Source organism: Phodopus roborovskii, unplaced genomic scaffold (genome assembly GCF_943737965.1).
Source record: "Phodopus roborovskii unplaced genomic scaffold, PHOROB, whole genome shotgun sequence".
NCBI lineage: Eukaryota > Metazoa > Chordata > Mammalia > Rodentia > Cricetidae > Phodopus > Phodopus roborovskii.
The window spans coordinates 11,948,089-11,961,758 of NW_026126482.1; the positions used below are offsets into that span (position 1 = coordinate 11,948,089).

Here is a 13,670-nt window from a genome sequence, read left to right on the forward strand (position 1 = left end):
AGTTATGAAAGCCAGACTGAGTCCCAGGACCCATTCCTTTCCCTCACTGCAGCCCCTCACCCCCATCCCAGAGCCTGACAGGCCTGGCCCTCAGCCTCTCAGTGAGCAGCATCAAGCCCTGAGGCCAAGTTCCAACTATTCCAACAGCAGAGGAATGCACAAATTTCCCTAACCGAGCCTGAAACACAAGTTACATTTGTTAGAATAAGTAACAGAAACATTGAAACAATCTACTGGGGACACTACTGATTCTCTATGTACCATATGGGTTAAAAACCACAGAGAGACACGGATAGTGAGGCATCTTGCACTGGAGTCTCACTTTAAGTACAAATGAGAGCACTACAGGCAGCATCAAAGGGCGGGTAGGTATGAAAATAGCCCACACATTATCGAGTTCTATACAGTTAACTAACATAATATCAAACCAGAAACAGACAGACGTGTGGACTGCTGAACCACGCCTTCCTCTGGTGTACACTGGTTTCTGTTTCTGTCAAAGCTGACATTTCCATGTATGGAAGTGTCATGACTTCAGGACCCCTTTCAGAAAAAGAGTCAAAACAGCATCACACAGTTCACAATCACAAGTTGCACATAAAGGGTTTATTTTAAATGTTTTAAGGAAGGATAGAGTTACATCATAATTATAAAAATTACTTACAGAATTAACAGAGTTGTACTGTGTATACTTCTAAATGCAGAGAACAGGGAACTGTCTACACATTGTATAAAATAAAATTAAAATTAAAAATGAATTCAAGCTCAAAAAATGAGGTCGTTTATCTAGTTTTAAACGTGAACACGAAGACCTCTGAACTCTACTCATTCATTCAAACTGCACCAATGATGGAGAATACGGAAAGCGCAGCATCCCCAAGGAACACAGAAATTTCGGCCGTGATTATTTTGTGAGTGACTCTTCCTGTGTCATCTTTGGAGGACTTTCTTCAACAATCAGCATAAGAGTTTTCAGGCACTACAATCTGTGACAGTCAGAGCAGTCTTCTTTCGGATGGGTCTACAGTGTTCAGAGATTCAGCCCAATGCACTTCGGGGTTTGGCACATAAAACAAGAAAAGAAACGAAACCTGGCTTAGAAGCAACTGTGATTTTTTTCGAGCGTGCACAGTCCCTTCGAATGCTGCGTGACATAGACAACTGGGGTCACCTTCTGTCGGCTACGACGGCTTCCTTCACCAGTGCGTCTTTACCCTACAACCACTACAACAGCACAGTAAGCAAATGTACAGGAAACCAAAAGCAAATCGAACAAAAGAAAGAAAGAAAGAACCTAAGTCTCTTTAACATGCAATTTTACTTAGTTACATTGAACATTCTACTTAGAAGAGAGCATGCAAAAAAGGATGGTCTGCTTTAAGGTTCTTCTCTGAAGTTTACGTGGCAGCCTGACGTCACACACGCACGCACACACGATACGATACTAGAGCAGGTAAGTGAGAAAGGCCAATAAATTTTATACACAGATTCACGCCTTGTGTTGCCACAAGCCCCATGATAATTTTGGAAATTAATGTTGAACTCCTAAATGAGGAATCAACATTCAGATACCAGAACAATGCAAGCAATGCATGCAGATCTGAACTGTGAGCCTAAGGGAAGCCCAAGGTGGCAGGCTCCGGAGGAGAGAGAGTCAGTCACCATTAAGGGTGGTGGAAGCCACCAAAAGAAAAGAGTGGGGGAGGGAATGGAAAAACAATAAAAATACAAACAAATAAAAACCTTCCCCTTCCCTCAGCCTTAGGAAAAGGCAATAAATGGAATAGCGATCAAAGTCATCACCATTGTCACATTACATTCTTCTGGACCAGGAGTTCACGGGTAACCAAAGTAACGCGGGCTGCTTGCAGAGAACCACAATGCAAAGCATCAGATAATGGCAGACACGTCTTAACAGATCCAGCCCTTGGAACATTTCAAAAGGAACTTTTCTTTCCAGTCACCATGCCATGTTCTGCACTGTCTGTCCATGCAGAACACACTCGCCCACCTGTGCCACAGATGTCATTGTGGGCTTTGGGAGTCAAGACTCAGCTCTGAGATTTACATGCAGGACGACACCTGGTCAGACACTAGAAGCACCGAAGACTAGGGTATATCACACTGCATTGAGAAGCTTGTCCCTGGGTCCCTTTGGGAAAGCAATGAGCATAGACAACAGGGTGATTGCAGCCAGGGACAGAACTGAGGTACTGTGTTCACATGGTGAGCAGTTGTGACCATCCAGAAGCCAGGAGGCAGTCAGCCTCTGTGAAGACTAAATGGGTATCCAGTAACATGCTCCTTGAACCATGGAATGATTCTTGCATCAGAAGAGCCCCAACAAGGTAAGCAGACCTGAACTAGCCCAAAGCTCCGGGGTATGCTTGACAGTATCCAAATCTGTCCAGCTACAGAAAGGATTTCCAATCTCCACAAGAGACTGGCAGTACAAACCATCTTTCTTCCAGCTGACCGGCCACCAGGGTCCCTCTAAAACCAGTGAGAGCAAGCACATGCTTGGCTAGTCAATCAACCACATTTTTAGTTCCATCTCAGCTTCAAATACCCTTACAGGAACAATCCACAAATGCACTCAGTGGCCAAGAGCTGCTATTCACCCACAAGCTGGCTGGCATGACAGCCTTCCACAGTGACACATAATGTACATGCAAAGCCCAGGGTCACGGAGGGAACAAACCCGCATGAGCAGCACAGAACACCTGAAGCAAGAACAGACACTGCCACAACAGGGTCAGGGCAAAAAGCCCCATTTGTCCAACATGAGGGGTGGGGGCGGGCAGGTAGGGAAGGGGAGAAGAGGCCTTCTGACCATAATCACACATCAACAATAATAGTAATAAAGACTTAAAAGCCCCAGAGAACTTAACAGAAGGCAACAATGCCATATTTAAAACTTACATTTCTAATACCAACGCACTGTTCTTGGCAGGAATTTACCACATACAAACCACTGATACATTGTTGCCTTTAAAATCCATGTACTAAAATCCTGATGGCTGGATGCATACAAACGTGCTATCCCAAAACACATCTACGTTATTCCATGTGAACCAAGAACCTGGGCTTTATTTTAAAAGTACTTATGATTAAGAATAAACAACAACAACAAAAAAACAACAATCAAACAAAAAAACCAAAACACAGAAAACAAAGCTTAGAATTGAAGGCAGCCTTTTACCCAGATTTCTCAACAGTTTACTAAATTCTACTGTGGGTCATTGACTTATTATGGCTAATTTATACCTGGATTCATAGCTAACAGCCTCCAGATTAAAATGGTACTCTGAATTCTGAACTTTGAAAAAACCTAAATGTCCCTGTGTGCTTCCCGTGCCCAAATTTAATCTTAAACAAAGAGCAGGCATATTATAAATATGACTGACTTGGGTCAAGCACTCCTGTTGAACTGGAGAAAACATTATCACCCCCACCCCATTCCACATGGAACGGAGTGCCAGTGGTGAGTGCCTGTGTGTGTGTATAATATATACATAGGCACACAGATGCAGATCTAGACAGGTAGCTATAGATACATAATCTCTCAAAAAAGGCAGTAACAAAAATAACAAACTATGCTTGCATTGTGGCAGCAGAATAAGACAGTGTGTCAGAGTGATGGGGAAAATGGTTACAACTTATCCAGATTTAAATGACTATGATACTAGCTTAAAACTTTTACCACCTTGCTTGTAACCCCCAACAGACAGCCTTCTTGTTAAGAGGGAGACCACCTCCCCACCTCTCACAGGTGCTTTGGAGGGAGGACCTTCCCCCACCACAGATGCTCCAAAGAGAGAGGACTCCCCTCCCAGATGCCTTGTGTTCAAGTCAGTCTGCACTATTCAGAACAACACCAGCTCTGCTGGTGGAGATTGTGGGTTCGCAGGGACATCTAAGCTTTCATTAAACTGGAAAGCAATCAAGTCTTTATGTCTACAAATTATACATTTAATAGTTCCACAAATTTGGCAAAGTTTGTGATGACATCTAGGATGTTTTCACCAAATCGTAGACGTAAATATGGAAGTCATCATCAAACTTGATGAAATAGACAGAGGGTTTGGCCTCTACTTGGTGGATGACCATGCCAGTCCTTTTCGAGCCATCTTCTTTGGCATATTCCACTTGCTTGCCTACCAGGCTGTCCACAACTTCTCCTGGCTCTCTTTCTGCTGGAGGCGAATCATCTGTATTAATAAAAAAAGAAAAAGAAGAAATAAAGTCAGTATTTAGATATGCCATATTTAGCAGCAAATGTAAGATACCCTGAGTTCATCACGGTGTAGTCAACACTTGCTAGGGCCACTCTGTAAATATTTTCAGGCACACGGTCAATGTCCCAGCCAGTATCTATGACAACGCGGCACCAAAATGGCCAAGGGCAGTCCAGAAGTTAACAGCAGAACACAGAATGCCACTCACACGGTTCACAGAGCCACATCCAGACAGATATATGACTGACTTAAAAATTATACCCCAAACTCCTTGGGATCACATTAAATTATAAACCGCAACTACCTAAAATTAACTTTAAATGGCTTCCAAATACTTTCCTACAGAGCTTCCCGAGAACATGCTACTCACAAACACTGAGGCATCACTGGGGTTTACCTGTGAGTCTGAAAGCTCCTGTTCCTCAACGTCAATACATTCCAACCTCTTCCACCCAATTTCAGAACAAGAGAAACAAATCCTCCATGTTTTAGTTGCAAGCATTAGGTGAAATGGATCCAGCAAGGCCAGGAAAACATAAAAACAGATCCCTGAGGACAGATGGGTATCTGGTACCATCCATCCACAAGCACGTCCCAGTTACCTTTGGGAAAACATGGAATGACAACAAGCCACCACTACCCAAAACAAAAAGTGGGGTGAGGACACAAGGCAGTCACAAGACTATTTTAAACACTCCTTAGAGGGTCAGAAAAGCACCGAGCCTTTGGAGGAGCAGCAGATGGGCTCAGGCCGGCCAACAAACAACCTCCACGACCTCAGCAAACCTGGAAGCACAACTTCCTAGTGTGGCTCATGTAACAGGCCTACATTATCTTCACCTCCAACAACAGCAAGCCTCTGAGTGAGTGACAATCTGCTACCCACTGCAGCCTCTGGAACAAACACACAATATAAACTGAATCCCTGCACATGGTCTTTTAAACCAGAAAGTGGAAAAAGAAGTACCTTTTCCTCAAAAATTCTCTTCCCTCAGGCAGCACTGTCCTATTACCACACACTTCCACAGAAACTTCCGAGTTTGTGAATGCATAGTGCCAACTGATATGACAGCAGCTCTATGGAAACTTGCTCAGCCAGCAAAGGAACTGGTTAAACCACGGTGGTGGGGCTGTTTTAGAACTTAGAATGGCAGCACTATTCTAATGGGAGACAAACTTCCAGACAACTGACAGGAAATTTAGGAACCTGGAAAGGCATGAGAAGATCAAGTGGCTGGAAAAGTTGCAATATTATGTGTAAAGGACTTGCACGTCTATTCTTAGCTCAACAGCATTTGCTTTGACGGACCTTTTTCTACAGCTGCTTAGCTCTGCATCATTTGCTTTGAGGGACCTTTTTCTACAGCTGGGGAATGCTTTTAAAGAACACTCTTCCCAACATAAATCCTAGAACATACAGACAATTTTCTTTGTAAAAATGAGCACAACTATTAATAAAAAATAAATGAAGTAGTCATTACAGGCCAGATAAGCTTATCAATACATTCCTTAACTGGCCTCTTCATAGGAAGAACTCTTTAAAAAGGTTTTTTTAAGAGAAATAAAAATGACTGTCACAGCACAACAGTATTTGCTAGCCAAAATGTCTCAGGCCAAGGGTCCATGTGTCTGAAGAAACAGTCCTTTTAGAACAGGTTTAGGCTGATGTGGAAGTTTATGCTCACAGTTCTAGCTCTCAGGAGGCTGGGATAGGGAATGCTGAGTTTGAGGTCTTGGTTGAATAGCAAGACACTATTTCAAAACAAAACAAAAACCAATTACTAAATGAATAGGCTTACCCCAAAATCACATTAAGTAAACAATTCCATTTGGTTGAAAAGCATCACAGAGCTCCGAGTTTTAAAAAAAAAAAACACCCTTACTTACAGACTGGAAGACTTGCTACTCTTTGCCAACATGAGAGGGCAGTATACTCTGCAGACAGACAACACCACTGCCAACTCTAAATCCCAACAGACTTCTTCATGGAAACCAGCAAACAGATTTTAAAATTCATATGCAACTACAATACAGTCAGAACAGCCAAGACAGTCCTGGGATGCCCAAGGAAAGAGAGGTCTCCTAGTTCTGATTTCAATACTTACTACAAATCAATGTAATGAAGACAGTGTTGGAAGCGGCAATGACAAGACATAGAAACAGGTGAACAGAACGGGGGGTGGGTGGTGTGTGTGGGTGGTGTGTGTGTGTGTGTGTGTGGCCAGATAGATACATTCACGTATCCATGGCCAACTGATTTTCAACAAGGGGCCAAACCATTCTCAGGAGGAAAGAATAGTCTCTTCAACAAATGATGCTTAGTCCAAGAGGGGCTACATGGAAAAGAATGAGTGATCTCTTATACCCGCATTTCACACTGTACCAGACGTTAATAATGATAATAAAGAATTCAACTGTAAGACTTACAATTCTTAAGACACCAAAAGCACAATTAATAAAAGAAACAGATTAATTGGGCCTAAAAGTTAAAAATTCGGGCATCAAAGGTCAATCAAAGAAGTGAGAAGTCAGATGATTGGCAGGTGCACACCTGCAGTCCTAGCACTCCAGGGGCCAATGCAGGAAGATGGAGAGCTTGGGACCTGCTTGGACCATATAGTAAACAGCAGGTCAGCCTAAACAACATAGCAAGACTCTACTGCAGCTCCCAGCACAGCGCCAGTGAAAAGACAGCCCACAAAAGAACGTCACTAAATGTGATTTCTAACGAAAAGACTACTATCTAGGGTGCTGACCCTAAACAGTCATTTCACCAGAGATACAAATGGCCAGTAAACACAAAAGATCCCTGTAACACCATTAGTCACCAGGGAAACAAAGCAAACCACAAGGGAAACTACTTCATCCTCCTAGAAGAAATATTAAAATGAATTATAAACAGGAGAGTGCTGGTGACTGAGGCCATGAAAGTAGACCCTCACTCACTGTTGAAGGCAATGTAAAGAGGTACAGTAGGACAATGAAACCTGGAGGTTCCAAGACCTAGCAATTATACTTCAAGCTACACACCAAGAACAAATGAAAACACAAACACCCACAGAGAGTCTCAAAACCAGTGTTTATAAAGCATCAATCTATAGTAAGCAAAATATAGTAACAACCCAAATATGAATCAACAGCTAAACAAATGAAATATGGTATAATGCATACAATAAATTATACATGACCACTATTTATAAAGAATGAATCCTAAAGCTTGTTTCAACATGAGGGAACCCGAGAATCATGTGAAACAAACAGCAAACGAAGAAAACTAGTCACAAGAGGCCCCATAAAAGTCCATTCACATGCAAGTCAACAACAGGAAAATGTACACAGGAAATAAAATCACTGGCTGCTTAGGGCTGTGAGTGAAGGGTAGGGAGATCATAGATTTAAAAAAAAAAAAAAAAAAAAAAAAAAAAAAAAGCTGGGCATAGTGGAAGCCTGGAGCTCAGGAATTCAAGGTTATCTTCAGCTCAGTAGAAAAAGCAAGATGTACTACCTCTCAAAAACTAGGGGTGTGGTAAGAAGTGGTAAGCAGTGTGGACCTTTCTGAGGTAGCATTACTCTGAAGCTAACTGCCTCAATAAGCACACCTACTTGTGAACACACTACTTATGACACTTAAAATGTCAGCAAAATGAAATTGCTCTGTTTAAAGCAAAACTGACCTGAGTATAGAGGTGTATTCCTGTTAATCCCAGAACTCTAGAGTATTATCTAGACCAATTAAGAATTCCATTTACAAATGACGCCCAACATGAGACAAGAATTTCCACATAAAACAGAGCCACAGTGGGCTTCCTGGTCTCACAGCCTCATGCAGGTCCTTCAAAGTTCCTGCTTCATCAAAAAGTCTGCCAGACATTATGGGCACATAGGCTGAAGAGGGATGCCCAAATGTTACAGAGGAACTTTGGGTGACTGTCCAGGCTGAGAGTTGTCTCTGTCAATTCTAGAGTTTATGCGTTATCCCTCTGGGGTCTTTGATGGACTTGAAGGCAAATAGTTATAGTTTTCTATAGTTATGATAAAACATAAGTTGCACACAAAACTTCAGACTCACAAAGACAGTAGAAATGATAGAATATTTTCTTTAAATTTTGCCAAATGTTAATGGACAAAATACTATAATTATAAATACTTGCTTGATAACTGTTTTGTTATAACTTTCCTATGTTAAAGTTAAATCCTCCCTTTTTATTTAGACAAAAAAAAGAGGAGACGCTGAGGGACGTCCTTCTGCATGCTGTGGATGTATGTGTCTCTTATTGGTTGGTGAATGAATACTGACTGGCCAGTAGCCAGGTAGAAGTATAGACAGGGCAACCAGACTAGGAATGCTGGGAAGAGGAAAACGGAGATGAGCCGCCAGGGAGACGCCTTGTAGCCACCGAGGAGTAAAATGTCAGAGCTTACTGGTAAGCCCCAGCCTCTAGGGAATACATAGTTTGATAGAAATGGATTAATAGTTAAGAGAAAGCTAGCCAATAAGAAGCCTCTGTGTATTATTAGGGGCTAAATGGCTGTGGGACCGGGCTGGAAAGAAACTCCATCTACACTAGAGCCTAAGGCAGGACCTTTAAGTTCAAGGCCAGTGTGAGTCAACCTCTGCTACATGAGAACAAAAACTAGGTTCATATAACCAATCCACCCACTGCCTACTGTTTGTTAGTCTTGCTACTACTCAAAGTTCTCTCCTGGTTCAGTTCTGCTTGTTTTGTAGTTATAGAGATTCAACTCAGGGTCTCAATTCAAGCTTGGTAAGCCCCTCTCTCTAGCAATGAGTTGTCTTTCAAGCCTCCAATTTAGTTATCTGAAACCAGTATTCTCTGAAGTCCAATATTCACAGATTACATTATCACCATGGATGACCAGCTTCAAAATAAACCAGGACAGAGTAGGTAAAAACCAGACCGACAATGAGAAAACAGCTGCTAAAAAATGATGGAATGGATTTATTTTATTCCCTACATGGTCACATACTACCATTGTAATATTTCTAAAAATTTAAAATAACCTTTTCAAGTGATCAAACATTTTATCATCTACAATTCACAAGTAAGCTTCTCTGTATACATAAAAACCCTAAAACACATCTGCAAACCCGTTACTCAAATAATTAGTCAAAAGATGAATTAATTCCTTTCAAATCACCAAAACCAAAGCTGCTGATTAATGTGTCACTTACTGGAATCGGGCATGATGCGGAGGTCGCCTTCTTTGTAATCATCTAGGAGCTGGTACATGTATAAGACAGGGTCTTTCTCATAGGTGATGTAAAACCATGTGTTCATGACAGGTGCCCGTGCCAAGACCATCCCCCTCCACTCATCTTTAGAGCCGTCCTCTGTTTCAAACATGTGCTCCACTGCTTTGCCAATCATTGTGTCCGCTAAGTGTGCATCGCTGATCCGAGATGTGGCTGGAATTACAAGAGCAAAATACTTGAGCAAATGTTTGCTAACAGAGACAAGCTTTGACCAGGTGATACATTAGTGAACATGAGAGTGGCCAGGGAATCTAAGACAAGCAACTACCAAACCAAATCCTAGGGCTGGCACAAAGGTGGAAATAAACAGCAAGAAATCTGGCCCTTATTTTCTGGACTCAGTTGTACAGTGTTATATCTAAACCACAGGTCCTAAGTGGTTTTGTTATTGCTTATCTAACAGTTATTTTAAGCTATGAGTTAGCATCAGGCTCACAGATAGACAAGAAAAACAGAGTTTCCACACACAACACATGGTGCTGGCCCCTTCCTATCAACACTGGATGAAGTCCTCTGAACTCTCATGGAGTCCAACACCCTCACATAAATAATACAAAGACAGTAACCTGATGTGTGTTTTGTTATTGTTTTAAAAGAAACTGGAAGTTGACGTCTCATCACGTCTCATGTTCTGAGAACAGTTATTTACTCTTATGTCTACAGTCTATTCTCCATAGCAACCAGAGTGATCACGGTGGTATCTACAGAAAACTGTCACTTAAAATGTTCCCAACTCGTCACCATCCTTCAGCCCCTCAAGTCCCTCCTCTCTTCCAAGCATGCCCCATCTGCCCAGACAAACCTCCTTCCCTCTTCAGGACAGGTTATTTCCACAAAACAGTCCCTAGAGCTCAACAGGACAGCCAGGGACAACAGTGCCACTAACACCATCATGTGCTGTTGCTCACAGTTGACAGTCCTTGTTACCTAAAGCTATTTATTTATGGATTTGCTGAGCCGGTAGGTGTGTGGACAGTCCCGTGCAGCAGAGGCCCTCTCCCTGTTACCAGCACTTAGAGCAGATTCAGGCTGCCTGTGTGCTGTCATGAGAAAGCCTATTTGTATAATAATAATAATAATAATAATAATAATAATAATAATAAAAAACAGGTGAAGAACTAGCAGCCTTTCTCTTGTGTTGTTTTTACTACTAGACAGGTTATAAGGGGGTAGCTCCAGTCCTCACATTCTAGGTAAGGGTCTTTTACAATAATTACATCTCTATTCTAGTCATTCATCCAGTTTTTCTATTAATATCAAAAGGAAAAGAAATTCAGATTTTCTAGGCAATATATTCTTACTCAATTTAATTAGGACACACAACCTGTTTGTGGTGTTACATATGCAACAGCAATCAGAAACAGCACAAAATCTCCCCTGCAGGACACTTAAACACACATCAATAGCTTCTTCAAGCCAGTAATTGATAAAACTTTATTAAAGTAAAAAATGTCACTGTAATTTCTAGTTAAAAGTGTTTTTAAAAGAAAATATTTATGTACGTATATATGAGTTGGGGTGTATTCAGAGACCAAAGAAAGGTGTCAGATCCCTGGAGTCATTGGATAGGTTATTTGCTGGATGCCTGTGCTGTTCAGGGTGTGGTCTTCTTGAAGTCTCAGCAAGCATTCTTAAATGCTAAAGCTATCTCTCCAGTTTCTTTAATGAGTAATTTTGAAAAACAACTTCATTCAAGCAGTCGTATTTCACAGTGATATGATATTAATAGAGAATTCTGAGTTTCCCCCCAGATAATTCTAGATACTCACCTAACACTACAAAGTATACTAGTAGTAGCTCCCTAATGGTCAGTTGCAACACAGTCTGAAACAATCACCATTAAACTCTTCAAACTGCTACACTACAACAATTCAACAACAACAACCACAACCAAACTCTTCTGATTAAAAAGTGAAACTTGAAGAAACATTTCTCCAAAGATGATACACAATTAGCAACAAGCATACAGGAACACAGCCTTGTTATCCTTACACCTACAAACGGTTACTATCAAAACAGAAATCACTATGTGAGGCTGGCAGAGTTGGAGAGCTCAGGTTCCTGTGCACTGCTGCTGGGGATATACGGCCTCTACAAAATGGGCTACTGTGGCAGCTCCACTTTAAAAGCATGAATTAGAAGACCCTATGATCAATCACCCAGAAGAACAAGAAAGTTTCAGAGGAACCACAGACAGCCACACCCACAGCAGCTTCCAACATGAATGGGGTCATGGATAAACAAAATGGGGTACGCATGTATATACCAGAGCATAACCTTCAGTACTCATAGGGAAAATACTCCTGTCACGTGCTACTTTGTGGAAGAACGCTGAGTACATGACACCAGAAGAAATAAGTCACAGAAAAACCAATTCTCTATAACTCCAATTACAAAGTATATCTCCAGAATAACCAAATCCCTAAAGACAAAATTGGAGATCGCAGGATGATCCAGACAATAAATTCTGCATTGTCTTTTACTGCAATGTTTCACACTGCCCATCTTGCCCGCTGAGTGGATCTTTATCATGTGTTTATGTGCATGCAAGCTATTATTCAGACTTTTCCAATAAAAGAGGGAACTCCACCCTGCTACTGTAAGCAAATGAGGGTGAAGTGAACAAATTCTCATTTTAAGGTTAGGAGAATTAACAGCTTAGAGACCTTAAGGATCCACAGACCCTGCCTTGGGAACCACTGACATCATCACATGATCTTCAGCTGGCTTTTTCTCCATTTCTAGCATTGCTATAATTAAAATCCAATGTACACACGGAAGTGAGCTACAAGACTGTGTTTCCTGTTACCAGAACACAAAACGCAAGAAAACTTTCTCGATTCTATTCTCATAGTGAGCACTAAAGTGTTAAGAGTCACGTGCCTAGCCAAGTAAAGTTGCTCACACCTAGAATTCTAATCCCCCAGAGCCTGAAGCAGGAGGATGGCAGTGAGCTGGAGGCCAGCCAAAATAAAGAGACGTGAACTACTTGCTAACTATACTAGACACATACTATCCAGATGACCCAACCATCAGGACTCCTTCCTCTGTTCAAAGTGCTTTAGCTTACAACAATAATCCATGCCCCCATGAACTAGACAACCCACAACTATAAAGAACACACTCCACCCTTGATGGCATATAGCCGGGGTGCTCAACAAGGTTTGCTCCTGTCCTATGAATATTCAAGTGAGTAGCCTTGTCCTGGGAGGCAAACACAGACTGAAGTCCTGGGTCAGAAGATGCATCCCACCACGTAACACAACTGAAGCATGCAGTTACAGCTCTCTAAGATGCCAATAACACATTTACACCACATTTCCAGCAGAATGTCTGACCTCAGTCACACAAGGAAGAGTCAACAGCCAGGTGTGTGGCACACACTATCATCCGGACTTGTCAGTCAGGAGACCGAGACAGGAGGATCAGGCTTTGGAGACCATCCTGGGTGAAGCTCAAGAGCGCTTCTGCCCTAGAGGGTGTTACAGCCTTAGAGTCTGTCTCCACAAAAGCTGAAAATAGGGGATTAAAATGTAAAACTCCATGAAAACGGATCTGAGCATCATCACAGGAATGAGTCGACTCTCCAGATCTGTGGGGCCAGATTTTCAAATGACACAAAGCCTTAAAGGCAACTCTGAAAGAACATATACATCAGTGTTTTAAGAAGTGGCAGTTAACAGTAAAACATTTTGAAACATATACTTTTAAGTAACATTAACTTGTGAATGTCCTACTTAAAACTGCCATCAACAATCATTACCTTTGACTTAAAATGTGTGCCTTTTGGGACAGTTACAAGACAAAAAACAAAAACAACAACAACAACAAAAAAAAAAAAAAAAAAAAAAAAACTGAGACCACAGGAAATAACATCACAGCTTTACTTCCAAAACTTGCTGAAGAACGGACAGTGCTCTCATCCTGGATACTCCAGTGCAGTTCCAAGTACAATTACCATTAGTAATAGCAACAAGCCAGGAGAAACAACCTATAATTTTCTGAGCTGTCAGTCAACATGCCATGTCAGTGAGCTAATGACAATCACAGATAGCAACTGAAGACTGGAACCCTCTAGAACAAAGACCTGCCTCTATAAACTTCCTGAGGCCCTTGGCTGTAGTCTCAGAACATCTTCTCTGGGTCAGTTTTTGTGT

The 13,670-nt window shown here is 41.7% G+C and overlaps 1 protein-coding gene across 2 annotated transcripts in view; it reads right to left on the reverse strand.

Moving 5' to 3' along the window:
* Nucleotides 1-588: 588 nt before the first annotated feature.
* The window catches only part of Spin1 (spindlin 1), a 48,201-nt gene continuing 35,119 nt past the window's right edge, over nt 589-13,670 (reverse strand). For both annotated transcript variants that reach the window (XM_051194293.1, XM_051194294.1), the window contains exons 5-6: nt 9,433-9,666; nt 589-4,211 (exon numbers count right to left, since the gene is read on the reverse strand). In XM_051194293.1, the coding sequence (XP_051050250.1) occupies nt 4,012-4,211; nt 9,433-9,666 (434 nt within the window). In that variant the 3' untranslated portion in view covers nt 589-4,011. The remainder of the gene's footprint in view (nt 4,212-9,432; nt 9,667-13,670) is intronic.